Below are 25897 nucleotides of genomic sequence, written 5' to 3'. Positions count from 1 at the left end.
CCTCCTGGCCCTCACCTCACCTGCTCCCTGCAGGGCTGCGGACGGCCTGGACACCTGCCCAATTCCACCCAAGCAGGCCAGGCCAGAGAATGGGGAGTACGGCCCCTCCACCATGGGCCAGAGCTCGGCCTTCCAGCTGAGTGCAGATGCCAGCAGTGGCTCCTTGTCGCCAGGCAGCAGGCCGTCGGGGGGCGTGGAGGCACTGAGGGCTGCAGGCCCTGCGTCCCCGCCTGAGGAGGACCCCGAGCGCACGAAGCACAGTAAGATGAGAGCCCCAGGGGTGGCGGCCGGCACAGGCTCGGCTCCTGACGGTTATTTGACCAGAATCTTGGCCCCCGTTTTCTCTCCCCGAGTCAGGAAGGAAACAGAAAACACCCAAGAAGTTTACAGGGGAGCAGCCATCCATCTCAGGGACCTTTGGGCTCAAAGGTAAGACCCCAGCCCGGTGTGCACTTCCAGGGCTGGGGCTGTCCACTGAGCGGCAGCCCCTGAGCCCACCCCTGCCTCTCTCCACCCCATGTGTGCACACAGGCCTGGTCAAAGCTGAGGACAAGGCCCGAGTTCACCGCTCCAAGAAGCAGGAGGGGCCAGGCCCTGAGGATGCCCGGAAGAAGGTGCCAGCCCCCATCACTGTCAGCAAGGAGGCACCAGCCCCCATGGCCCACCCAGCTCCAGGTAGGGGCTGCCTGGCAGGGGCTCAGGGCAGCTCTAGAACGCGGGTAGATCCCACAGCACAGGGATGGGGGCTGAGTGTGGAGGCTGGATTCTGTGCCTGGTGTCCAGGCCACCCAGGGGTCCCCACAAGCCTTCGAGGCCCCTGCCTTCCCCACAGGTGGCCCTGAAGAGCAGTGGCAGAGGGCCATCCACGAGCGCGGGGAAGCCGTCTGCCCCACCTGCAACGTGGTCACCCGGAAGACGCTCGTGGGGCTCAAGAAGCACATGGAGGTGTGTCAGAAGGTAAGGCAGCTCCCGGAAGGCGCTGGGAGGGAGGTGCCCCGGCCGCAGGCAGGCTTCTCACACCTGCGCCATCTGCAGCTTCAGGATGCACTCAAGTGCCAGCACTGCCGGAAGCAGTTCAAGTCCAAAGCTGGGCTCAACTACCACACCATGGCCGAGCACAGTGCCAAGGTACCGTCGGGCCCCCAGCACCTGTCCAGCGTGACCTCTGACCTCACACCCCACCTTCACCACAGCTCCCCCAGTTTCTAGCCTCGGATGACGGTGGCCCAACACCTGGGTGGGGCAGGGCCAGGGCAGGGACCTGTGGTGGTGGTGGTGGGTCACCGACGTTCACCCCGTCCCCAGCCCTCTGACGCCGAGGCCTCTGAGGGGGGTGAGCAGGAGGAGCGCGAGCGGCTGCGCAAGGTGCTGAAGCAGATGGGACGGCTACGCTGCCCCCAGGAGGTCAGTGGGGGCCACGGCAGTGTGGGGTGGGGGGGCCCTGCTGGCCACTCACCCACCCTCTGGCCTGACCCCCAGGGTTGCGGGGCTGCCTTCTCCAGCCTCATGGGCTACCAGTACCACCAGCGGCGCTGTGGGAAGCCGCCCTGCGAGGTGGACAGCCCCTCCTTCCCCTGCACCCACTGTGGCAAGACATACCGATCCAAGGCCGGCCACGACTACCACGTGCGCTCGGAGCACACGGCCCCTGTGAGTGGCTCTCCGTTCTGTGGCATCCGTTCCGTGGCACCATGCTTGCTCCTGTTTGCCGTGTGTGTTCTGTGTGCCTCGGGTACCAACCGTATTTGTCCATGTGCCGCCTAACGCATGTGTTTCCCACCCCTCTCTGTGAGAGGCGGGTGTCCTGGTGGGCGGGAGGGTGAAACCTCCCTGTTCCCTCGGGTTGCCTGCGTCAGCCGTGTCCCCAGCACACTACGAGGCCTGTGGGTCCACCGGCCTTGGGGTGGCCTCACTGTGCGCCGACCTGCCTCTTGCTCCTGCGGCTCACTCTAGCCTCCATGCCTTCCTGCCCTTCAGCCCCCTGAGGAGCCCACAGACAAGTCCCCCGAGGCTGAGGACCTGCTGGGTGTGGAGCGGACCCCAAGCGGGCGTGTCCGCCGCACGTCGGCCCAGGTGGCGGTGTTCCACCTGCAGGAGATAGCAGAGGACGAGCTGGCCCGCGACTGGACCAAGCGGCGCATGAAGGATGACCTCGTGCCCGAGACCGCACGGGTGAGCTGCCCACCCAGTATTGTGGACAGCGCTGTGGCCTCTGGGCGGGACATGCCTTGGCCTGAGCCTTGGGACAGCCGCCCCGTGACCTGGGCCACCCGTTGCCCCCGCCATCTGTGGCGAGTGTTGCCTGCTGCCAAGGCGAGTGTTCTTAGAGCAGCTGGGGTGTCTCCTGGCCTCAGGCTCACCCTGGTGCTGTCGAATTCACAGCTCAACTACACTCGGCCAGGGCTCCCCACGCTGAACCCCCAGCTGCTAGAGGCATGGAAGAATGAAGTGAAGGAGAAAGGCCACGTCAACTGTCCCAATGATGTGAGCAGAGGCCGCCGGGTGGGGGCGTGGGGACCCACACAGGGACAGAGCCCAGGTGTGGCCCTCAGAGCAGGAGTGGAGGCTGAGAGCTTTCAGGAGGTGCCCAGACCACCCCAGGCCTTGCATGCCCAGCCTGCCCGATTCCCAGGACTCACACCCCCTCACTTGTCCCAAAGAGGTCTCAGAGATCCCCTGGGATAGGGCAGGGGTGTATCTTGGTGTGGGGTGCCCACCAGCGGCCCTCGCCCACGGCTGCCTCCCCTGCAGTGCTGTGAAGCCATCTACTCCAGTGTGTCCGGACTCAAGGCTCACCTTGCCAGCTGCAGCAAGGTCAGTTCTGGGGCCCGCCCCACGGCCAAGTGCTGCGCTCAGAGATCCCAGCTCACCCCACCTGGGCCTCCCACAAAATAGTGTGGGACCCTGCCCTGCCCCCCACTTGTTCTATGTGGCCTCCTCTTCCACGAACCCAGAGACTGGCTGGAGGCTGATGGCCAGCCTAGGACACCTCCCTCACCCCTAACCCCAGCCGCAAGCCAATGAGTCCTAGTCCTGTCCTCGGAGTTCTGTGTCCATGTAGGCATGAGTGGGCACCCCGACCCAGGCAGATGGCACACTGGCTTAGAATAAGGGATGCTTAGCAAAGGTCTGCAACTCTTCCCCTGGGCACCTGCCTCTCCCTACCCTTCCTCTCCCCACCACCCCTGCAGCCCCGGCAACCCAGTCACCCCCAGCACTGTCCAGCACAGATAGCCACAGCTTTCCTTTGGCCACCCCTGACTTTGACCCTTTAGCCATGAGTAAGGGCTTAGGACAGATCTGGGTCCTCCAAGGGCTGAGGCACTGGCCTGTCTGTGCATTGCAGGGGGCCCACCTGGCGGGGAAGTACCACTGCCTGCTGTGTCCGAAGGAGTTCAGCTCTGAGAGTGGCGTCAAATACCACATCCTCAAGACCCATGCAGAGGTGCAAGGGCCATCACTAGGGCCTGTGGCTGGGGGCTAGCCCAGGAGGGGACGGGGCTGGGGTTGGGCACCCCTTGTGGGTGGAGAGATCAGTGGCCCATGGAGTGTGCCTGGGACAGCAGCCAATGTGGAGAAATCTGGTAGTTTCTCCTCAAAGTCGGGTCTGGCTTCCCTGGGAGAACTGGGAGGCTTGCACCCTGAGCTGGAGCTGCCCTGAGGGTGTCCGCCTGTCCAGCCCCCAGCAGCCTTGCCCTGGGTACTTGCCTAGTCCTGAAGGCAGACAGGTCTTCAGCTCTCAGGCGACACCTGGCTCAGGTGCTCAGCATCCAGTCCTAGGCCTTCATCAGCGCTTTTCTCTCCCCAGAACTGGTTCCGAACATCAGCAGACCCACCTCCCAAACACAGGAGCCAGGACTCATTGGTGCCCAAGAAGGAAAAGAAAAAAAATCTGGCAGGTGGGAAGAAGCGGGGCCGAAAGCCCAAGGAGCGGCCCCCAGAGGAGCCTGTGGCCAAGCTGCCCCCACGCCGGGACGACTGGCCTCTAGGATGCAAAGACAAGGGGGCCCGGGGCTCCACTGGCCGGAAGGTGGGAGCCAGCAAGGCGCCTGAAAAGTGAGCTTGGCGGGTGGGGCCTGGCCCCCATGCAGCTGCCACACCGCCCTCTGTTCAAGGCAGGGCTAGCTCCGGGACCTCTGTCCTACAGTTCTCCATCCCCCACCCCCACCTCTTCATCTGTCCAGTGGGGGCAGCCAGCCACGCTCCCTTCCCTGAAGGTGGCCCTTCCCCTGTTAAGGCTGCCACAGGGCACACCTGGGTTGGGGCTCCCCAAGGTGTGTCCAGCAGAAGTGCAATAGCCGGGAGGGTTGCCCCTCCCCATGGGAATGTGTCTGGGGTCTTGGTGCCACAGGGGCTGCAGTGCAGAGCAGGCAGATGGCCTTTGGCCTCCGGGCTCTGCTTCCTCAGGCCCTGCCGGGTCCCCACCCTGGCTCCCTCAAGGCTCAGGCATCCCTGGTGACCTGTGGTTCTGGGCTGGTGAGGGCACCTGAGCGACTGGCAGCCGGCAGCCACCATCCTGGCCTCACCTCCACCCAACACTGGAACTCCAGCACCCCCAGCTACCTCCCAGGACAGACCCCCGTCTGACCACTGCCATGCTGACCCGACAGGCTCCTGCCTGCCCTTGGCCACCCACTTGGTCCCCCTGCTTCTGTTTTCTACCTCTCCAGGGCTGCCCCCTACCCCACCCCTGCCGCTCCTCTGTCAGTGTGATCCCTGCTGTGCTCAGGCCCTGCCCCACAGGCCTGTCTGTGCTCCCAGCTTGGGGTAAGGGAGGGTTTTGCTTCTTGCACCTACAGGGCAGCAGGAGCTTGATGCCCTTCAACACAGCTGCCAGCCCTGGGGGTGTGGGGCCCCTGGAGTATGCTCTCCCTCCAGTGTTCAGCCTTCTGGCACTGCAGGCCTAGGTTGGAGCAGCCTCATGGAGTAGGGATGGACTAGTTTGGGCTCTGGGGTCTTCCTGGGGCCCACGGACATGTGGGGCAGGAAGCTGGGCAGAGCTGGCCTGGCTCTGAGTGGCCACTGGGGGAAAGGCAGCCTTCTGTCTGCCAATCTGGGTAGGCCCAGTGGCCGAGCTCTCATGGGAGCCCCCTCCCCACTTTTTTTTAACCGGCCCCCATTGTTTCTGGTCGTGTGGACTGATACGGGAACTGAAGGCCAGCCAGGGGAGGGGTCGGCCAAAGTCACGCAGGCTGATGGCAGCTCCAGAGCTGTCTTTGCCCCCTTTGTGCCCCGGGGGACGGCTGGGTCTACAGGCTGGGCAGGGGTCAGGCAGGGAGTCCAGGGTGCCTGGAAGAGGGGGCCACAGCCTGTGGCTGCCTCCCTGGGGTCCTGCCTTCCAACCACGGCGTTGCAAGGAGGACGAGGCTCTGAGGGGGCAGCTTTGGAGGGAGGCCGTTTTCCAGGGTGGGTGGGAGTGGGCTGAGGGCTCATCCCCACTGACCCTGGACGATGTGAATTTTGATGTTTGCCCGTGTGCGTGTGTCTCCTGGGTGTAGTGGATGCCAGTCTTGTTGCTGTGACAAGTAACAACCTTTTTTTTAAATTGTTTTTTATACAAAAACTCACAATCTGACATTTGGTGCTAAGGGTTTCCTGGTGCAGACGGTGGGCCTGGGGGTTGGGCTGGGCCAGGGCGTGGGTCTCTGGGGTTTGGGTCCCTTGCTGCTCAGGGAGGCAGTACTGACTGGGCACTGCCTCTGCCCCCAGCACCCACCCTCACCCATCCCCCAGGGAGAAGGGTCCCCACTGGGCTCGGCCTGCAGTAGTAGGGAGACAAGTTCCAGGAGCACTTTGGGGACTGGGGTTGCAGTACACTTCCTGTCTCTGGCTTTATCCTTGGGCCAGAAGGCTCTGACCCTCAGCAACCCTTGCCAGATGTGCTAGGGAGGGGGTGTGGAGACCTGGACTCCCCCACCCACGCACACCTCGGCCTGATGAGAGGATGGAGGCTTGGGCAGAGATGGGCGTGACCCAGCGTCAGAGGGTCCGGGGAGGCTCTCCCTCCTGTGTCCCAGAGCTTCACTGGTGCAGCCGGTGGGGCTGGAGGTGGAGGGTGGGGTCTGACAGCTTCTGCTGGGGCAGCCCCGGGAGGCGAGGGGAGCAGGCACTGGGCAGGGGCCTAGGTGCACTTTGTCCTTGCCACCAATGGCGGGAGGAGGGTGGACCTGAACACCTCTGCAGGGTGTCGTGCGCCTGCCCCAGCCTCTCAGGTACTTGGCCCTTGGGGAGGAGAGAAGAGGGTCTGGTTTTTGCTAGGGGTGAGTTTCTGGGACACTCCCAAAGCCCACAGATAATCCCTGGTGTGGGAAGAGGAGTCCTGGATACCTTGATGCTTAGCACTTTAACCCCCTTTGTCTTTAAGGTAGGCGTGGGGGCTACTGTCAGAAGTGGCTGTTGGGTCTGACCCCTCCTTTCTTCCCTCCCTCTCCCACATGCTGGTCTGCAGAGCACTCCTCCCAAGGGCTAGGGCCCTGGGTGGAGCTCAGCAGGGTCTGCCCACTCCCTACGCTGGCCCACATAGGCCTCCAGGAGCCCTCAGTGAGAGGGACCAGCATAGCAGACCCCCAGAGTGTGGTGGGCGCCGGCCCTGCCCGGGACCCAGTCGGGGCCCTTTCTGCAGCTCTACCTCTGGCTCAGCGCACGCCCCCTGCCCTAAGAACAGGAAAGGGCCCGGAAAGGCTGACTCACCGGGCCGACACTCACGAAAATGGGATGCACTTTATTTGCTGGTGCAAAGGCAGGTGAGGGTGCCTCCTGTGTGACCGTTGACCCTCCTGCCTGGTGGCCCTGAAGGGAAGGAGCCAGTGAGCCTGACCCCGGGAGGGGCCGCCCCCACGTGCCCTGTTTGGCGGGCCCCAGGCGGCTCCCCCAGGCCGGGGTCTGGGGCCCCAGGCTCTCCCCTGCCTCGCGGCCGCGCGTCCTGTGCTTTGGGTTTCTTGGTTTGGGTTTTTTAATGCCAGTTCTCAGTACATAAGTGCATTTTGAAAGAGGTTCCAGCTATCACTTGTAACCATATATATATACATATATATTCTATCTACAAAGTGTTTATTTGCGAGATGTTTCGACGGTGAGTTCGGGCCCCGCCCGCCTTGTGACCATCTGTCCCCGGTCCTCGTCCCCGCCCCGCGCCCTGGTCCCGAATGGCGTGCGGACGGGCCATCACTGTATGTATTAAAATGACTGTATCAAATAAATGTTTATTGATTTTTTTCCAGGGTTTTTGTGCGACTGAGTTTGTGGTGAAACGCAGGGGGCGGGGCCCTCCGGGCACGTGGTGGCGGCGGTAGAACTACGGGTCCCGCGTGCCCTCCGCGCGGCCTTGTGGGTCTCGTAGTCCGGGACGCGCGGCCTTGTGGGGCTCGTAGTCCGCGACGCGCGGCCTTGTGGGGCTCGTAGTCCGCGACGCGCGGCCTTGTGGGGCTCGTAGTCCGCGACGCGCGGCCTTGTGGGGCTCGTAGTGCGCGACGCGCGGCCTTGTGGGGCTCGTAGTCCGCGGTGGGCGGGAGAGGGAACCACCAGCTCCCGGCGGCCCACGCGCGCCGCCCGGCCCAGCCCGGCCCGCGGAGAGGCCTCCGAGCGCAATGGCTGCGCCCCCGGCCCGCGCGGACGCCGACCCCTCGCCCACGTCGCCACTTACGGCCCGAGACCCGCCAGGCCGGCAGGCTGAGAAAAACGAGACCGCGTGCGAGGACCGGTAGGCGTGGGCGCCGCCTTCACTTCACTGGCGAGCAGGAAACGGGCCGCAGCCATGGCCGAGGTGGGAGGGTGGTCAGTGCCCGCCGCGAGCCCAACTTTCCCACTCCCGGAGGCCAGGCGGCGGCGCCCCGTTCTCCCACGTGCCGGGCGGAACCCTGCGGGCTTGAAGCGGCCGGGAGGACGGACCTGACCCAAGACAGCAGGCTTCTCGGCTGCGCACCCCCAGCGTTGACCTTGGTCTCTGCCGCCAGTGGGTGGGGCCCTCGGCCTTGAGCACCCAGCGGGCCGTGTGCCTGCTCGACTGTGCGAGTTGCTCAGTGTTGTCGGCTCGGGGTGTGGCCCGGCCCGACCCGCGAGGCCAGGGGTCGGGATTTGGGGGTGCGGCGGCGCACGGTGCCTTCTGATTGCCCCTCACGCGCGGGGCACCTTCGAGGCTCTGCTGGGGCTTTGCAAGAGCATGAGGTGGGGAAGTTGCGGGGGTGCAGCGGGAGGAGCCACCCCACCCGAGCCCTGCGCGGCGCCTTTGCGGCCGTGGCCGTCAGGGGGCGGTGGCCACGCAGTGCCCGGGGCTGCAGGAGGGCGCTCTGGGCGCTGCCCCTCCCTTCCCGTCTGAAGTGTCCCTTGGGGAGCCGAGGGGTCCCCATGGAAGGGATTGTTCCTACTCAGGCGCCTCTTGCCTGGGTTCAGGTTGTGACTCTGGTCAGAAACGCTGTGAGCCAGGACTTCCTCAGAGATGGGCTGCGCGGGGGGCCGCCGGGGGAAAGGTGTCCCGGCACAGGGTCGCTCTTCTCCAGGAGCTGCTGGGCGGAAAGAGCTTTCCCGTGGTCCTGTGTCCTTTCAGTCCCTACCCTCCCAGTGGGCACTGACTGGGAGCTTTGCATGGCTGGAGTCTAATAGGACCTGAGTCTGTCCTCTGTTGATTCCAAAGAGGCTTTGTTTTGTTTGTTTGTTTTGTTTTGAGACGGAGTCTCACTCTGTCGCCCAGGCTGGAGTGCAGGGGCTGGATCTCGGCTCCCTGCAACCCCCCCTCCCGGGTTCAAGCAATTCTCCTGCCTCAGCCTCCCAAGTAGCTGGAATTACAGGTGTGCGCCACCACGCCGGGCTAATTTTTTTGTATTTTTAGTAGACAGGTATTTTGTCATGTTGTCCAGGCTGGTCTCGAACTCCTGACTTCAAGTGATCTGCCTGCCTCAGCCTCCGTGGGATTACAGGCATGAACCACCGTGCCCGGCCACCAAAGAGGCTTTGATTTAACCCAAGGTGGGGCAGGCCAATGCTAGACAAGCACTGAGGGCTCTTGATAAAGGCATTCCCAGATAACACAGGTTGGTGGCAGCAGCCATCTGGGCCTGCCCTGTGTACAGACAGTGGGCTGGGCACAGTGGTCCTCGCGGTGTCTGAGGAGGCAGAGACTGCTGTTATCTTTGTTTGGTGTGGTTACCAAGGGACAGGAGGGAAGCTGCAGGCAGTGAGGATAGATTGCGGCACCCTTCTCCAGGGGCCCCGGTCTGCCCTGGAACTGCCTCTTGTCTTAGGCAAATTTCTTGCACTTTGTGTCTTGATGCTTGTACCATTGCGGACTTCCTCTGCCCCAGCCTAGGGCTTTTCTCACTGTTCCCCGAGTGTGTCCCCCAGCATTCCTGCGTCTGCCCCTCTACAACCTCTGGTGCTGCCCTTGGTGTTCCAGAGCAGGCTCCAGCTTGGAGGTCTGTGCACAGGTGGAGGTCTGTCCCCAGGGCTGGGGCTCCTCCAGCACCATTCCAGTTCCGCCTGCCGTGTCATCCCAGCAGTCAGTCTGTCCATCTCGCCCGTTGTTTACTGTCTGCTTGTCACTCGTGACTCTGTCCCGGGCACCTGCCCGAGAGCTGGCCCATGCTGGTGCAGGAACAGGTCCTTTGTGGTGTTAGCAGTGACTCCTGGCTGTGGTTGAGATGGAGTCTGGAGCTGTGGAAGTGGGGAGCAGAGGGAGGCTGCCCATGACCTGTGCAGAGCAGGTCCTGCTGAGGGAAGGTTTCCAGAGTGGTGGCGTGGGCCAGTGCAAGTCCCCAACCCCCCAGTGCCCCTCCCGCCTGAGAAAGCTGCCCCAATGACTCTTCCAGAGTCAGTCCGGCACAGGGGTCAGGCCAGCGTTGGCTCCTGTGGGCTAGCTCCTCCCTGCTCCCTCCTCCCTCCAGCCTCTTTTTAGTTATCCCGCAAACTTCCCTTAAACCTGACCTGTCGGCGGGGCGCGGTGGCTCAAGCCTGTAATCCCAGCACTTTGGGAAGCTGAGACGGGCCGATCACGAGGTCAGGAGATCGAGACCATCCTGGCTAACACGGTGAAACCCCGTCTCTACTTAAAAAAATACAAAAAACTAGCCGGGCGAGGCTGGGGAGGCTGAGGCAGGAGAATGGCGTAAACCCGGGAGGCGGAGCTTGCAGTGAGCTGAGCTCGCACCACTGCACTCCAGCCTGGGTGACAGAGCGAGACTCCGTCTCAAAAAACAAAAAACAAACAAAAAAACCTGACCTGTCAGGAGGCGCCGTGCTTCAGGCATCCAACAGGAAGGTCTGTGGGCAGTGGTGACCCCAGGGGTGGTAGAACAGGCCTGAACCACAGCAAGGGAGTACCTGAGCCTTTCTTTCTCCCTCTGTGCTCTCTCCTGCGGCTGTTTCCTCGGCGTTGGTTTCCATGCCCCGCGCTCCCTGCTGCTGGATGTTTGCTTCTAGTTTCCTTCACATTGTGGATAGTTGGTGAGGGGCAGCCCTGCCTCCAGTCTCCACACATGCCTGGGCTTCTTTCTTTCTTTCTTTCCTTTCTTTTTTTTTTTTTTTTTTTTTTTTTGAGACGGAGTCTCGCTCTGTCACCCAGGCTGGAGTGCAGTGGCCGGATCTCAGCTCACTGCAAGCTCCGCCTCCCGGGTTCACGCCATTCTCCGGCCTCAGCCTCCCGAGTAGCTGGGACTACAGGCGCCCGCCACCTCGCCCGGCTAGTTTTTTTTGTATTTCTTAATAGAGACGGGGTTTCACTGTGTTAGCCAGGACGGTCTCGATCTCCTGACCTCGTGATCCGCCCGTCTCGGCCTCCCAAAGTGCTGGGATTACAGGCTTGAGCCACCGCGCCCGGCCTCTTTCCTTTCTTTTTTGGAGACGGAGTCCCAGGCTGGAGTGCAGTGGTGCCATCTCAGCTCACTGCAACCTCTACCTCCCGGGTTCAAGCAACTCTCCTGCCTCAGCTTCCCGAGTAGCTGGGACTACAGGCGACTGCCACCACGACCGGCTAACTTTTTGTATTTTTAGTAGAGACGGGGTTTCACCGTGTTAGCCAGGATGGTCTCGATCTCCTGACCTCGTGATCGGCCAGCCTCGGCCTCCCAAAGTGCTGGGACTACAGGTGTGAGCCACTGCACCTGGCCCATTTTTTGTATTTTTAGTAGAGATGGGGTTTCACCATGTTGGCCAGGCTGGTCTTGAACTCCTGACCTCAGGTGATCTGCCCACCTCAGCCTCTCAAAGTGCTGGGATTACAGGCGTGAACCACCGTGCCCGGCTGCCTGTGCTTATTTCTTTTTTTTTTTTTTTTTTTTTTTTTTGAGAGGGAGTTTTGCTCTCGTCCAGGCTGGAGAGCAGTGGCGCAATCTTGGCTCACAGCAACCTCTGCCTCTCGGGTTCAAGCGATTCTCCTGCCTCAGCCTCCTGAGTAGCTGGGATTACAGGTATGTGCCACCATGCCCAGCTAATTTTTGTATTTTTAGTAGAGACCCGGTTTCTCCATGTTGGTCAGGCTGGTCTTGAACTCCCTACCTCAGGTGATCCACCCGCCTTGGCCTCCCAAAGTGCTGGGATTCCAGGCGTGAGCCCCGCGCCCGGCCGCCTGTGCTTGTTTCTTTACGATGACGACACTCATGGGGCCCTTACCACTGATGAGGCGTCTGCCTTGGTCTTTGTGAGCTGGTGCTGGGATTCCAGGCGTGAGCCCTGCGCCCGGCCGCCTGTGCTTGTTTCTTTACGATGACGACACTTATGGTGCCCTTATCACCGATGAGGCGTCTGCCTTGGTCTTTGTGAGCCGGCCCACCTGTAATGCACCTGCTGTTGTCCTTGGGGAGGAAACTGAGGCAAGCCATGGGTCCGTGGAGGGGTCTGAGCCACACTCGACTGTGCTGTGGCCCAGAGTAGGATGGCTGAAGGTGAGGGAGGGGCAAGAGGTGCCCAGAAGTGGCTAAGGCAGCCTCCAGCACCACTGGCCTCAGCCTCACCTGCAAGGAGGAAACCTTAGGCAGAAGGTACCCTGGGCAGTGCTTACCCCAACGCGGTGTCAGCACCTGTGGGTGGCGTGGGAATGGGAGTTCTCCGGACCCGCCCAGCTCAGCAAGTCAGAACCTGGGAGGAACACCAGTGAATGGGACCAGGGCAGGCCACCCCTCCCCGCTGGGAGCGGCCCCTTCCTGCCGTGGGCTGCTGTGGCCGAGAGCAGCCTCCTGGAGGGGCATGTTGGGGACCACGTGGTCTGCAGCGAGGCAGCGTGATTCCAGGGTGGGGCCTGGTGGTTCCATTCACAGCTGCATACCTGGGCTCGTGCGTCCCTGGCCTGGCCAGCATAGTGTTGGCTTCCACGGGTCTCTTGGCCAGCTGGGGCAACCAGAGCATGCCCATGCCAGGTAGACCAACCTGAGTCCACTCTGCTGTTCAGACAGCCCAGCCAGTGACACGGCTCCCAGGAGCCCAGGCTCCGCGCCCCTGCTCAGGACAGCCTCTGCCTCCCCCGACCCTGGGCTGTCTCCTGCCCACTTCCCAGATGAGGAGTGTAGCCGCCTCCGGGGAGCAGAATGAGGAGAGGAAGCACCTGTGGACAGACAGATGGGCCAGTCCTGCCTCTGAGGCAGCTCCCAGGAGTGTGACCTCCGTGTGGAGTCTTCCCTTTTCCCTGAGCTCCTGGCAGCCCCTGCCTCAGTACTAGAAGCTCCAAGAGAAACCCATGGTAGGAGGAGGCTGACTCCCATGGTGACCTGTCCGCCCCGGGAGAGCTTAGGGCTGCCAGGACCTCTCTGTGCACATCCTTGACAAACTGCTGAGGGTGGGGCGGAACCCCCGTTTCTGTGGGCTCTCGGAGAGGTGACTGTGTCCGCTGTGCTCTGCTGAGCCCTGGGTGGTGAGCCCTGGGTGGTTGCAGGTCCCTGCAGGATCCCCCGTGAGTGGGGGCAGGGCAGGGCAGTTATTTTCAGATGGTGCCAGGGGGTGGAGTTTCAGATTTGTTTACGCCTGTCGGAAGCACTTTGGGGCTAGGGATGGGGTGCCCAGCTCAGCACTGACGTTCGGGACATCTGGCCAAGAGGCGCCTCAGATTTCCCTGTCCTGCTGTCGGGGGTTCACTCTGTAGCCCCAGGCAGGCCAGGGGACTGTAGCTTTTTCCAGGGGATCCAGGAGGGGTGCAGGCACATGGGGCAGGGTGGTCCTCCGCAAGCCTGCGGCCCTAGGCTGGCCGAATGTGCCAGCGCACACACAGGAGGGGGCAGTTCACACCAAGGGCTGGCCCGAGGATTGTCAGGGCCACACCAGGCAAAGCCAGTGCTATTAATATCAGGCACACACAAGCCCCCAGCTGGGTGATCCTCTTATGCCTGTGGCCTTGGCCTCTGAGGACGGCAGTGCGTGCTGTGCCCTCAGTACGGTAGGGGCTCCAAGGGCCTCCTAGCTGCTGAGTCTCTGCTGACGCTTGGCAGGCAGCTTCTACCAGCCAAGGGTCTCACCCCCAGCCCCCGGCTCTGCACCCACTGTGCTGCCCATAGGAGTAGTCCTGCCCATGGACGGGCAGTTCAGGTGGCCGGAGCTCCTGAGCTGCCTTAGGGGACTGCCGTGGGTCTGAGGTGGTGATGCCCCCCACGGCTGCCTGCGCCTGAGCCCCCACGCATCCACCCCTGGGGCCACTCGCTGTTCAGGAGCACCCACCCGTGTCCTCGACCATGAGCAGCCCCCCGTCTTACCCTGGCATCAGGATCTCAGGGTGCCGGGCCCTTGGAGCAGAAGGCAGGTGAGTCTCGGCCGGAGGTCGCTGCTGCGAGGGGCGCCCACTTGTGCTGTGTGGTCCTGGCCACTCAGGCCTGTGTTTGGTGCACGTCTGTGGGTGTCAGGAATCAAACAGGCTGGCAGGTGCTCTCGGGCACCGCGCAGAGCCCATGGCCGAAGGCGCCGTTCTGCCTGGGGCCATTGGTCTGGGCACGTCTCTTCTTGTGTTGGTTACGGCTCGGAACCCTCTGGGCTGGAATTAACCTTTGTTGTTGTGGCCAGAAGCACTCTTGTCCATCTGTTCACGGGAAATGAGGTTTGTTGCGTAACTTTCTCCTCTCTTTTTGTTTATTTTTAATATTCTAAAGTTTTCTTTGTGGAGACGGGGGTCTCACCATGTTGCCCAGGCTGGTCGTGAACTGCCGACCTCAAGCAGTCCCCCTCCTGCAGCCTCCAAAGGGCTGTTCCAGGCATGAGCCACCACACCCGGCCAGCTTTCCTCTGTCAAGGGGTGCTGCTTGTGAAAAGTGGGGGGAGGCTTTGTCCTTGACTCTCAGAGACAGACCAGCTTTGGAGAAGGTAGTGGGGCTGGGCTTGGTGCAGACTCAGCCTGACACCGTCACAGGCCTGCGGTGAGGCGGGTTCCTGGCACATCATCCTGGCCTGCTTCTGACTGTTCCACTGCATGGCACGGCTCCCAGCAGAAGGGCCAGCGTGTGCCTCGGGAGGGATCTGTGGTTACTTCAGCAGGATGAGGAGGAGCCACAAATGGGGGGTTGGGAGGCTCCTGCTGGAGAGGCCTGAGCACCAGGAGACTTCCAGTGGGGAGCTGACACGGTGCCAGCCCAGCCTCCGCCGTCTGGTGTCTGCCCCTCAAGTTCGTCCCAGCTCTGTGCATTAGTGGGCTCACCCTTGGCGTGCAGGGTACGCGGAGGAAGTGCAGGCAGCCGCACGCGCGGTGCTGGGAGCTTTGCTGGGGAGCCTCTGCAAGTCAGATTGTGTCAGAGCTTCCTCTCTGAGGTTGAAGACCGTGGGTGATTCCCACGGATGCTGGGGTTAGGCGTAGAGGGGAGGGGCTGCCTGGATTTCTTCTCTGCCCACCACGGCGTCCATGGCCATCAGAGCGTTTCTATCTGCCGGGCCTAAGCTGGTCTGCCGCACTGTCCCCAGCTGTGGGCATCCGTCACCACCTGCTGGGGGGGTGGCCCCGGGGGTGAGCCTTGCAGGCCCTTGTGTTTACTGCTGGTGCGTTGGCAGCGTCCGTCCAGGGCCCCGGGGGTCGTGGCTTCTGTTTGCTGGGTCCCATCTTCCTTCTTGACTGACAGCCCTTCAGGCAGGTGGGGTGCAGGTCCCATTCCAGCCACGGCCCCCACACACGGTCTCGGGGCGGTGCCGTGGTACCTGCTCCCCTTTCAGGGCACCGCGCAGTGGCGCCGTCCCCGGGCCCCCTCTCCTGGTTCTCTTGGCGCCTGGCTGTGTTGTTTGTGCTCAGCCCTGCTGCTGACGTCAGCGCTCAGCTCCAGAGCGATCTCCGAGGCCACGGAGGTGAGGCCGATTATTCCCAGCGCTGGCTCCCTGACGCTGGCACAGAAACAGGCAGAGGCTGTCTCCGAGGAGCGGCGCGGCGCACTTTCCACGCCAGGCAGACGGCGAGTCTTCTCGCTGCTGTCCATGCTGCCACACTGTTCTCTGGCCCGTGAGAGCTGCTGAGGTGGCCTGTCACCTGTCGGGCTCGGCTCTCTCCTCCCACTGCCCCCGTGTGTGTCCACGGACACCGTCCCCCTGGCTGTGGGTGTCACGGGTGCGCGGGGAGGAGTGTGCCGCCGGGAACATGCGTGTTCCCACGAGGCAGGAAGGGCCTTGTCCCGGCCGCGTCCTCAGCCATCCGCCGGCCTGGGGAAGCACCGGGCTTGATGCCGCAGCCAGGCCCTGATGCGTTGGCGGCAGCGGGACGGCCCGTTCCAAGGACAGACTGCGGTTTAGTTTATAGTAAAAAAGTGGCCTGTGCTTAAAAAACATTCCAGTGGGACAGAAGTTGCTGCTCCAAGTCTTGGTGGCCAGAGGGTGATCATGGTTAGGGCTGGAGTGTACACACGTCTCCCTCCTTCTCACACACACCCCCCCCACACACACACACACCCCCTTCCTCTCACACACACACCCTCCTCACACACACCCCCCCCCACACACACACCCCTCACACACACACCCCCTTCCTCTCACACACACCCCCCCTCACACACACACCCCTCACACACACCCCCCACTCACACACACACCCTCCACACACACACACCCTCCTCTCACACACAAACACCCCCCCACACACACCCCCCCAAACACACACACACCCCCTCTCACACACACCCCCCCTCACACACACCCCCTCCCTCACACACACACCCCCTCCCTCACACACAAGCCCCCCCCCACACACACCCTCCCTCATACACACACACACCCCTCCCTCTCACACACCCCCCTCACACACACCCCCCCACACACACACACCCCCTCCCTCACACACAAGCCCCCCCCACACACACACCCTCCCTCATACACACACACACACCCCCCTCACACACACCCCCCCTCACACACACCCCCCTCTCACACACACCCCCCCTCCCTCACACACCCCCCCCACACACACACCCCCCTCTCACACACACACACCCTCCACACACACACACCCCCCTCTCACACACACACCCCCACACACACACACCCCCACACACCCCCCCCCACACACACACCCCCACACACACCCCCCCCTCACACACCCCCCCTCACACACAACCCCCCACACACAACCCCCCTCACACACACCCCCCCTCACACACAACCCCCACACACACAACCCCCCCCACACACAACCCCCCCTCACACACAACCCCCCCTCACACACAAGCCCCCCTCACACACACACCCTCCCTCATACACACACACACCCCTCCCTCTCACACACCCCCCTCACACACACCCCCCCACACACACACCCCCCCTCACACACACCCCCCCTCATACACACACACACCCCTCCCTCTCACACACACCCCCCCTCACACACACACCCCCCTCACACACACACCCCCCCTCACACACAACCCCCCTCACACACACACCCTCCCTCATACACACACACACCCCCCTCTCACACACACACCCCCTCACACACACCCCCCCACACACACACCCCCTTCCTCTCACACACACACCCCCTCCCTCTCACATACACACCCCCTCACACACACACCCCCTTCCTCTCACACACACACCCCCTCCCTCACACACACACCCTCCTCACACACACACCCCCTCCCTCACACACACACCCCCTCGCTCTCACACACCCCCTCCCTCTCACACACACCCCCTCCTCACACACCCCCTCCCTCACACACACACCCCCTCCTCACACACACACCCCCTCCCTCACACACACACCCCCTCGCTCTCACACACACACCCCCTCCCTCACACACACACCCCCTCGCTCTCACACACCCCCTCCCTCTCACACACACCCCCTCCCTCTCACACCCCCTCCCTCTCACACACACCCCCTCCCTCTCACACACACACCCCCTCCCTCACACACACACCCCCTCGCTCTCACACACACACCCCCTCCCTCACACACACACACCCTCCTCACACACACACCCCCTCCCTCACACACACACCCCCTCGCTCTCACACACACACCCCCTCCCTCACACACACACACCCTCCTCACACACACACCCCCTCCCTCACACACACACCCTCCTTCTCACACACACACCCCCTCCCTCACCCACACACCCTCCCTCTCGCAGACACACCCCCTCCCTCACACACACACCCTCCCTCTCACACACACACCTCCTCCCTCACACTCACACCCCCTGCCCCCCTCTTACACCCAGGCACATGCGGGTGAGCGTCCTTTGTTTGCTGGATTTTATACCGATGGAGTCGTATCTCCTTCCAGCTTGTTTTTCTCCCCTGACGATGCTCTCAGGATGCCTTTCCCTCTCCGCACCTGTGTTTCTGTGTCATTTTCAGGCGTATCTTGCATTTGTGGAGTGTTCCATCTCCCGTGAACTCCAGAGCGCAGGGGACAGACTGTGCCGCTGCAGGAAGCTACAAAGAGGTGGCTCTGCTGTTTGCAGGACTTTCCCTCTTGCCCCCAGGGGCTCTGCCCTGCACAGGACTCTCCCTCTTGCCCCCGGGGCTCTGCCCTGCACAGGACTCTCCCTCTTGCCCCCGGGGCTCTGCCCTGCACAGGCAGTGGCTGTGGTTCTGAGTTGCTCCCCATGTGGGTGGGCCATGACCTGCAGGGCCAAGGTGCTGACCCCTGAGAGCTTCCCAGGCAGGCCTGAAACATGATGCTGAGGCCACCATGGCCAGCGTGGTCTCTTCTGCCGGACCTGTGTCTTGTCTCCTGGCATCTTCACACCAGGCTCTGCATCCGAGCCTCTCAGAACAGACGGGGCAGGCGCCACGTTGTCCCCCACCCCGGCAGGGCACGGGGCCACACTGAGCCTCCCCAGAGGCTGCCTCTCCCAGGGCTCCATGGCCAGTCACGGCCCCTGCCCGCCCGAGGATGTCAACTGACAAGTTGGCAGGCGCCTGAGTGCTGGTCTGGCATGTGCAGTGCATGTAGATGCCACCCAGCATAGGTCTGTGTCTTCCTCCTGTTGATTTCCCCCTTGCAGCCTTTAGGGGCTCCCTGTTCCCCTGGGCAGGCTCATGCTCACCTCCCAGGCAGCCTGCAGCATTTCCTCTCTAGTGTTCGCCAGATACCGGAGTTTTCTATCTTGGGGACCCAGGAGGGGCCACAGCAAGAATGAATGGGGTTCCCATAAGGCTCGCAGCCCAGGGTCCCCCATCTGGCACTCCGACAGCCAGAGAGGCCAGGCCGTGGGACCACCCTATGCAGGGCTGCTGTCACTGCAGGAGGATCAGGCCCTGGCTGAGCCCTCTGGCCTCTCTCCCTGAGCCCTTCAGCCTGGTCATGTCTGGGGACCTCACCCTGGCTGTGTGCGCACAACCTGGTCTGGCCTCGCCTCCACCAACGTGCTACCCTCACATCTCCTTGGGCACCCAGCCTTCAGCATGGCAGCGATTTGGCTGCCCAGAGAGTGTGCTGGGTTGGAAGGGAACATGGTCCACTTTGGGGTCTTGCCTGCCTTTCACATGCCCACCTTGAGTCCCCTTGGGGACAGGGCCTGGCCCAGCCAGTGCCCGTCCACCCAGCAGGATGAGCATGGCCCCAAGGTAGTGTCTCTCCTCCTTCCCTTGTCCTTGTTTGCTGTCCCTCTGTCCTTGCTGTGTGGACAGTGATGGTCTGCCTGTGCCAGGCTAAGCACTTGGGTCTGTGTGTCCTGTGGCCCAGCTGCAAGCAGGCTTCTTTTTTTTTTTTTTTTGAAGTGGAGTCTTGCTCTGTCATCCAGACTGGAGTGCAGTGCAGTGGCATGATCTCAGCTCTTTGCAACCTCTGCCTCCCGGGTTCAGGCAATTCTCCTGCTTCAGCCTCCCTAGTAGCTGGGATTACAGGTGCCTGCCACTGCACCCAGGTAATTTTTTTTTTTTTTTTTTTTAATTTTTAGAAGAGACGGGGTTTCACCATGTTGGCCAGGCTGGTCTCAAACTCCTGACCTCAAATGATCCACCTGCCTTGGCCTCCCAAGGTGCTGGGATTACAGACGTGAGCCACCACGCCCAGCCCAGGCAGAGTTCTTATGTACCCACAATGAGCCTGCCCACCTCAGCCATGCCTGTTGAGGGGGTGGGGAGATGCCCTGTGGGCCAGCCATGCCAGCGGGTACCTGGGAGGTGGGCAGCCCTGGGCCAAATCCGAGCATGCCCTCTCTGCAGCAGCAATGCAGAGTCCCTGGACAGGCTCCTGCCACCTGTGGGCACTGGGCACTCTCCCCGGAAGCGGACCACCAGCCAGTGCAAGTCAGAGCCTCCCCTGCTGCGCACCAGCAAGCGCACCATCTACACCGCAGGGCGGCCGCCCTGGTACAACGAGCACGGCACGCAGTCCAAGGAGGCCTTCGCCATCGGTGAGAGCAGCAGGAGCGTGGGACCTGCTGCCGGACGCCTGCCTCCGGCTCCCCTCCAGTGCTTTCCACTGGAGCAGGAGAAGGAAGCCGGGCAACTGCAGGCAGTGGCAGTGGGGTGGGTACCTCTGGGACTGATCTGCGTGGGCAGCCCGTCTGTTCCTCATAGAGGGTCTCCGCTCCCCCCGGCAGGCCTGGGAGGTGGCAGTGCCTCTGGGAAGACCACTGTTGCCAGAATGATCATTGAAGCCCTGGACGTGCCCTGGGTGGTCTTGCTGTCCATGGACTCCTTCTACAAGGTGGGCCCCTGCCCAGCTCCCCCAAGGACCCCCTTGTCCTCTCCCTGACCCTGGAACCCCTGCACATGCAAGTCTCTGGTATCTGAGCCCCAGCGTGGCTACTCCTGGGAGGCCTAGAGCCCCTGCCCACTGGCATTGGGTGAGGGCCCTGCTGTGCCTGCAACTGCCCCACAGCCTCCCCCACCAGGTGCTGACTGAGCAGCAGCAGGAACAGGCCGCACACAACAACTTCAACTTCGACCACCCGGACGCCTTTGACTTCGACCTCATCATTTCCACCCTCAAGAAACTGAAGCAGGGGAAGAGTGTCAAGGTGCCCGTCTATGACTTCACCACGCACAGCCGGAAGAGGGACTGGGTAGGCCGGGGGCCTGCAGAGGGGGCCAGAGGGGGCCTCGGGGGGTAGGCCAGGGCCCTGCAGAGGGGCCTCGGGGGGCCGCAGGCACATGAGCCGGGCTCCACAACTCCTGGGTCTCTTCACAGAAAACACTGTATGGTGCAAACGTCATCATCTTTGAGGGCATCATGGCCTTTGCTGACAAGACACTGCTGGAGGTTAGCACTCACTGGGAATGCCCACCCCACTGGTGTCTTAGCCCTGGCCACCCTGTCCATGACGTGTGTGTCCTCCTGCCCCGTCCCCAAGGCGTCCACACCCTATAGGCCTAGGCCAGCCACTCCCTACCCCAACCCCAACCCCAGGCAGGCTACGGCTGAGTCCATCTGCTGGCCCTGCAAGGCAGAGCTGGGGCAGTGGTTCCTTCTCCACTGGCTGAGGCCTGTGCTCATACCTGGCGTGTTCTTGGCGTTCTCGTCCCTTGCTGTGGTCCTGACGGACAGGTGAGGACCCGGGGCTGGTGTGTTTGAGAGACTGTGCTGTAGGTCACAAGAGCCTTCAGGACAGAGCTGAGTGTGACTCAGGTTGGCCTGATCCCAGGGCCCAGGTCCTGCCCCTGGCACAGGCCCAGAGGACCCCACTGTCCAGCACATAGCCACCCCCAGCCTCCACAAGGCCTCTTCAGGGGCCAACTGTGGTGTGCTGAGCATGTGGATAGATCCTAAACTCGCCATGCCCCCCGTTCCCCAGTGTGTTGGTGCGAGTTTCCTCAAGCAAAGTAAAGGAGATCACGTATGCCCAGCCCCATTCCCGCCTGAGTCCTTCGCCAGCCACCATGCCACGCCTCTTCACCTAAGCCCCTGATGGGCAGCACCCCACCCCAGACACCCCCACCTCCACACTCCTCCCACCTGCCAGGGTGCCCTGGGGAAGTGGCTCTGGCCAGGCCCACAGACCAGGCGGCTTCACTGCAGGGGCTGGTCCCAGTGTCTCCATGCCGGCTGCTGGCATCCAGCCGCTCACTGGCCCACCGTCTCCACCAGCTCCTGGACATGAAGATCTTTGTGGACACAGACTCTGACATCCGCCTGGTACGGCGGCTGCGCCGGGACATCAGTGAGCGCGGCCGGGACATCGAGGGTGTCATCAAGCAGTACAACAAGTTTGTCAAGCCCTCCTTCGACCAGTACATCCAGCCCACCATGCGCCTGGCAGACATCGTGGTGCCCAGAGGTGAGCCTGCTGGGCTGCCTGTTGGGTGGGTGTCAGGCAGGCCAATGGCCCCGCCCCCAGTCACCCTCCCCCATCCCTCCCCAGGGAGCGGCAACACGGTGGCCATCGACCTGATCGTGCAGCACGTGCACAGCCAGCTGGAGGAGGTGAGTGGCCCTCAGCCCAGCAGGGTCCTGTGTCCCCACGGCCTAGCCCAGCCCCACTACCCACTTCTCCACTGCCACCACCCCCAGTGGCCTGCTCCCCTCATCCCCCTGTGCTCACTGTCCCTTGCCAGATACCAGCCCTGAGTGTCCTGAGCCTGCTTGGTCAGTCGGATCGTCCAGCCCAGACCCCATCCCGTTGTGCCGTGCAGGGCCTGGGTTCCCTGAGGAAGCTGGGGTGGGGGTACAGGTGCTCAGGACCCAGCTGAGGGTGCAGCCTGCTCAGCACACCCAGCCTGAGCTTTTGGGAATGACAGGCATGACCTGCTGGCCCAGGACTGGGGGGTTTCACTGCTGAGTGCCACGCCAGGCCAGGCTCCTCTCTTTCTCAGGGGGTCACCCCAGGAGCGACACCCCTACCAGAGGTCCCGTGCTCCCTGAGGCATTCTGTGGCTGGGCCCTGGAGCCTGGGCTGGCTCTGAACACACTCCGTAAGAGGATGTTGAAGGCCTGAGGCCTGCAGAACAGAGCCCAGGGTCCTGGCTCTTGCCCCAACCCAGAACTGCAGGTCTGGCCCAGGTGGTCCCCAGGTTAGAAGCATTAGAAGCTTGCCACCCCCATGACTGGCTGTGTCCCTGCGGGCCTGCAGCATGACCATTCCTGGGTGGGGGTGGCCTGGCCGCCTGCCCTGGTCACTGACGCGCCACCGTTCCCTTGTGTCTTCCTGTGTTGCTGCCACAGCGTGAACTCAGCGTCAGGTAAGACTTGCACAGCTGTCTGCACAGATGGAGGCATTTCCAACACTCCCAAGGAGCTCTCGGTCTGGGCTGTGGTCCAGCCCGGCAGGCAGCCGGCTCTTCCCAGTCACAGAAGGGGAGGTGTGGAGTGGTCCCAGCCCTGCTTCGGCCTCCCCTTGCTGGCAGATGAGGACACTGAGGCACAGAGACGTGACGTAGCTTGCCCAGGGTCATGGGGTCCTGACCCTGTCCTGGCCAGACTTTGCTGGAGGCTCCCCTGACCCCTGAGTCTGTCTATGGGATTTGACCCCAGAGAGCACAGCTGTCCTCCTGAGGCAGCACTGCCAGGCCCCTGGGGCAGTGACTACAGACATGTCCCAGCAGCCAGGGAGCCTGTCGTGCCTCCTATGCCCAGCCTCACGGACCAGTCAGCTTTCCCTGGTTGCAGGTGGGAGGGCCTCGCCCCTGTCCTCCCACCCACCTGGGTCCTGCTTGCCCCAGCTCTGTCCTCGCAGCCCACACAGCTCTGCCAGCAGGAACTGGGCAACTGCAGCAAGAAGCTTGGGCTGGGCCGGGGCCGTGTCCCACTGCCCCTCCCCAAGGGCAGGCGTGCGGGGGGACAGCCACGAGGGACCTGCCCTTCTCCCCGCCTTCTGTGGGTTGGGAGGCTCCTGACTGAACCACCTGGTGGGAGAGCCCTTGTGTTCAGAGCACTCCAAAGAGTTTGCCAAATGCTGGAAATGCCTCCAGGGCCCGTCCACCAGCCGTCCACCTCCTGTGCCTGCATGAGTCTCTGCTTGGCCCTCTCCGCGGCCAGGGAACCCGCAGGTCTTGTCCCATCAGGTTCCTCCTGAAGCTTTTGTTCTGAGAAAAAAAAAATTTCCAGGGTTTCAAACTTGAAAAAACACCTGAACACAGCCAGACACATTTTCCATCGTCTGGTCAGCTGAGAAAGTGTTGGCCTGTGGCTCCACTCACTTCCATCAGCCCCAGAAAGCCTTGGTGGGGGGCAGGAGGGAGGGCCAGGCAGGGCTGGGGACCTGGCCGCCCACACTCCTCCTCAGGCCTGCGGGGAACGCCCTGCTCCCCAACTAAGCAGCCTTCTCTTTGTTCTCTTCCTTCTCTTGTAAACCCCCGTTTCCTGCCCTGTTCCCTCCCTGAACATGCTCTTCACCTGGCAAGCAGAGGAAGCTCCGTTGGGATATGTGAGCAGAGTGCTCTGTGGTGCTGCTGTGTGCCCGCCTTCCTGTAGCCCCTTGTCCCTGCTCCTGCCCGGCCCCTTTCCCTGCCAGTCACGCCCCTTTCCTGCCCCTGCCACAGCCCATTCCCGGCCCTGCCTCTCCCTGCCCGTGTCACGCCTCTTTTCTGCCCCTGCCATACCTCTTCCCTACCCCGCCCCTTTCCCGCTTCTGCCCCGCCACGCCCATTCCGTGCCCCCCCACCCGCTTTCCTCTTCCTGCCCCTGCGCCATTCCCTGCCCTTGCCCCGCCCCTTTTCCGCTCTGCCCCCTCCCTGTCCCACCTCTTTCTTGCCTCCGTCCCGCCCTTTTCCTGGCTGCTCCTAGACCTGCTCCTGCCTCTGCCCTCCCCAGGCTTGGGCAGCGGGGCAGGGCAGCCAAGCGGCACTGAGCCAGCTTTGCCCCTCGCCCCCATCTCTCGAGGGGCCACGCACCACTTCGCGGAGGAGCCAGGGCGGGGCCCGACCCCACAGAGCTTTAGTTGTCCCCCAGGGAGAGGCTGGGGACAACCCGCCCATCCTGGGGTCTGAGACCTGTGAGCCTGCCCTGTGCCTGCTTCCTCTTAGCCCAGGAGGGTCCCGCGCTGGGAGGGGCCCTCACACCCTCCCCCCAGCTTTCTGCCTGATGGTGAGCTTGCCCCGTTGTTCGCCACCATCTTTCGCCTTTGCCTGGCAGCTCAGCCCCGGGCAGAAGTCAGGCCCGCTCCACCTCCTGCTGTGCCTGGCCCATGTGTTCCCCCCACAGTGATGTGCACGGCCGTCCTGTGGGGAGGGAGAGCTCTGGGAGAAGACCCCCTTCTTGAGTGTTCCCCATCGGTTTGTCCCCAGGGCTGCCCTGGCCTCGGCACACCAGTGCCACCCGCTGCCCCAGACGCTGAGCGTCCTGAAGAGCACGCCGCAGGTGCGAGGCATGCACACCATCATCAGGTAGGGCCCACCTGGGGACGGAGGCCCCGCGCGCGCTCCCGCTCCCGCGCGCTCCCGCTCCACTTTCGGCCCCGCAGGGACAAGGAGACCAGTCGCGACGAGTTCATCTTCTACTCCAAGAGACTGATGCGGCTGCTCATCGAGCACGCGCTCTCCTTCCTACCCTTTCAGGTTTGTAGCCCGCGAGGTGGAGGGTGCGTCCCGGAGCCGGCGCGGACTCCCTGCGCTCACCGAGTCCTCACCTTTCACCCCACAGGACTGCGTTGTGCGGACCCCGCAGGGGCAGGACTACGCGGGCAAGTGCTATGCGGGGAAGCAGGTACCTGCCTGGGCGCACTTGGGCGCGGGACGGGCTGCTGGGGCGGGATGTGGGTGCTTAGCCTCCCCTCCCCGCAGATCACAGGTGTGTCTATCCTGCGTGCCGGTGAAACCATGGAGCCCGCCCTGCGCGCTGTGTGCAAAGACGTGCGCATCGGCACCATCCTCATCCAGACCAACCAGCTTACCGGGGAGCCCGAGGTGCGTGGGGGCAGCTGGGGCGATGAGCCCGGGGCTGGGGGCAGAGGGAGCCGCACCTGCAGCCTGACCCGTGCCGCCCGCAGCTGCACTACCTGAGGCTGCCCAAGGACATCAGCGATGACCACGTGATCCTCATGGACTGCACCGTGTCCACGGGCGCCGCGGCCATGATGGCGGTGCGCGTGCTCCTGGTGAGTGGGCCCTGGGTAGGCGGGGCAGGTTCAGGCAGAGGTGGGATTTACCTGCCCATACACTTTGTAGGACCACGACGTGCCTGAGGACAAGATCTTTCTGCTGTCACTGCTCATGGCAGAGATGGGCGTGCACTCAGTGGCCTATGCGTTTCCACGAGTGAGAATCATCACCACGGCGGTGGACAAGCGGGTCAATGACCTTTTCCGCATCATCCCAGGCATTGGTGAGGCTGCCCAGGCCCTTCAGCCGTGCATGAGGGCAAGGTGGGTGGCCCTGGGAGGCCCCACCACACACTGGCCCGCTTTCTCCAGGGAACTTTGGCGACCGCTACTTTGGGACAGACGCGGTCCCCGATGGCAGTGACGAGGAGGAAGTGGCCTACACGGGTTAGCTGCCCAGTGAGCCATCCCCGTCCCCGCCACCCTCCTGCCTCCTGACCCAGGATTGCCGAATACAAAGATGTTAATTTTTAAAATGTTACCAGTATAATTTATTTTATGCATTTTATAAAATAAAGAAAGCTTTAGAAAAA

General features: G+C 62.7%; 2 protein-coding genes and 1 long non-coding RNA gene across 52 annotated transcripts in view; 2 read left to right on the top strand and 1 right to left on the bottom strand.

Annotated features, from left to right (window-relative positions):
• Positions 1-7219, top strand: part of ZNF512B (zinc finger protein 512B) — an 11006-nt gene extending 3787 nt beyond the window's left edge. For all 5 annotated transcript variants that reach the window (XM_028828746.2, XM_077952204.1, XM_077952202.1 and 2 more), the window contains 12 exons: positions 34-260; positions 358-429; positions 532-675; positions 833-957; positions 1036-1128; positions 1306-1404; positions 1480-1650; positions 1978-2172; positions 2383-2484; positions 2752-2814; positions 3347-3445; positions 3809-7219. In XM_028828746.2, coding sequence (XP_028684579.2) covers positions 34-260; positions 358-429; positions 532-675; positions 833-957; positions 1036-1128; positions 1306-1404; positions 1480-1650; positions 1978-2172; positions 2383-2484; positions 2752-2814; positions 3347-3445; positions 3809-4060 — 1642 coding nt within the window. In that variant the 3' untranslated portion in view covers positions 4061-7219. The remainder of the gene's footprint in view (positions 1-33; positions 261-357; positions 430-531; positions 676-832; positions 958-1035; positions 1129-1305; positions 1405-1479; positions 1651-1977; positions 2173-2382; positions 2485-2751; positions 2815-3346; positions 3446-3808) is intronic.
• On the bottom strand, positions 7183-15165 carry LOC107000327 (uncharacterized). Of its 2 annotated transcripts, none has more exons than XR_013400127.1 (5): positions 14082-15165; positions 13665-13984; positions 12251-12526; positions 11599-11939; positions 7183-9701 (listed from the first exon to the last, which is right to left on the bottom strand). It is a non-coding gene; the product is annotated as an uncharacterized LOC107000327 (long non-coding RNA). The 2 variants fall into 2 exon arrangements; XR_013400126.1 differs by having other exon boundaries at positions 7183-9645.
• On the top strand, positions 7511-25897 carry UCKL1 (uridine-cytidine kinase 1 like 1). Of its 45 annotated transcripts, none has more exons than XR_013398554.1 (16): positions 7520-7699; positions 19552-19742; positions 19932-20038; positions 20226-20396; positions 20522-20593; positions 21419-21608; positions 21693-21754; positions 22401-22509; positions 23674-23693; positions 24553-24651; positions 24729-24822; positions 24908-24970; positions 25048-25170; positions 25254-25361; positions 25432-25588; positions 25677-25897. XR_013398554.1 is itself a non-coding variant. In XM_077948124.1 (16 exons), exons 4-16 carry the CDS (start codon positions 19976-19978, stop codon positions 25754-25756), a joined length of 1299 nt encoding a protein of 432 aa, XP_077804250.1. In that variant the 5' UTR covers positions 7520-7699; positions 17737-17824; positions 19555-19742; positions 19932-19975; the 3' UTR covers positions 25757-25897.

This window comes from Macaca mulatta, chromosome 10, assembly GCF_049350105.2.
Source record: "Macaca mulatta isolate MMU2019108-1 chromosome 10, T2T-MMU8v2.0, whole genome shotgun sequence".
In the NCBI taxonomy this organism is placed as follows: domain Eukaryota; kingdom Metazoa; phylum Chordata; class Mammalia; order Primates; family Cercopithecidae; genus Macaca; species Macaca mulatta.
The sequence above is the reverse complement of the archived record's forward strand: the minus strand, read 5'-3'. Positions and strand labels throughout refer to the sequence as shown.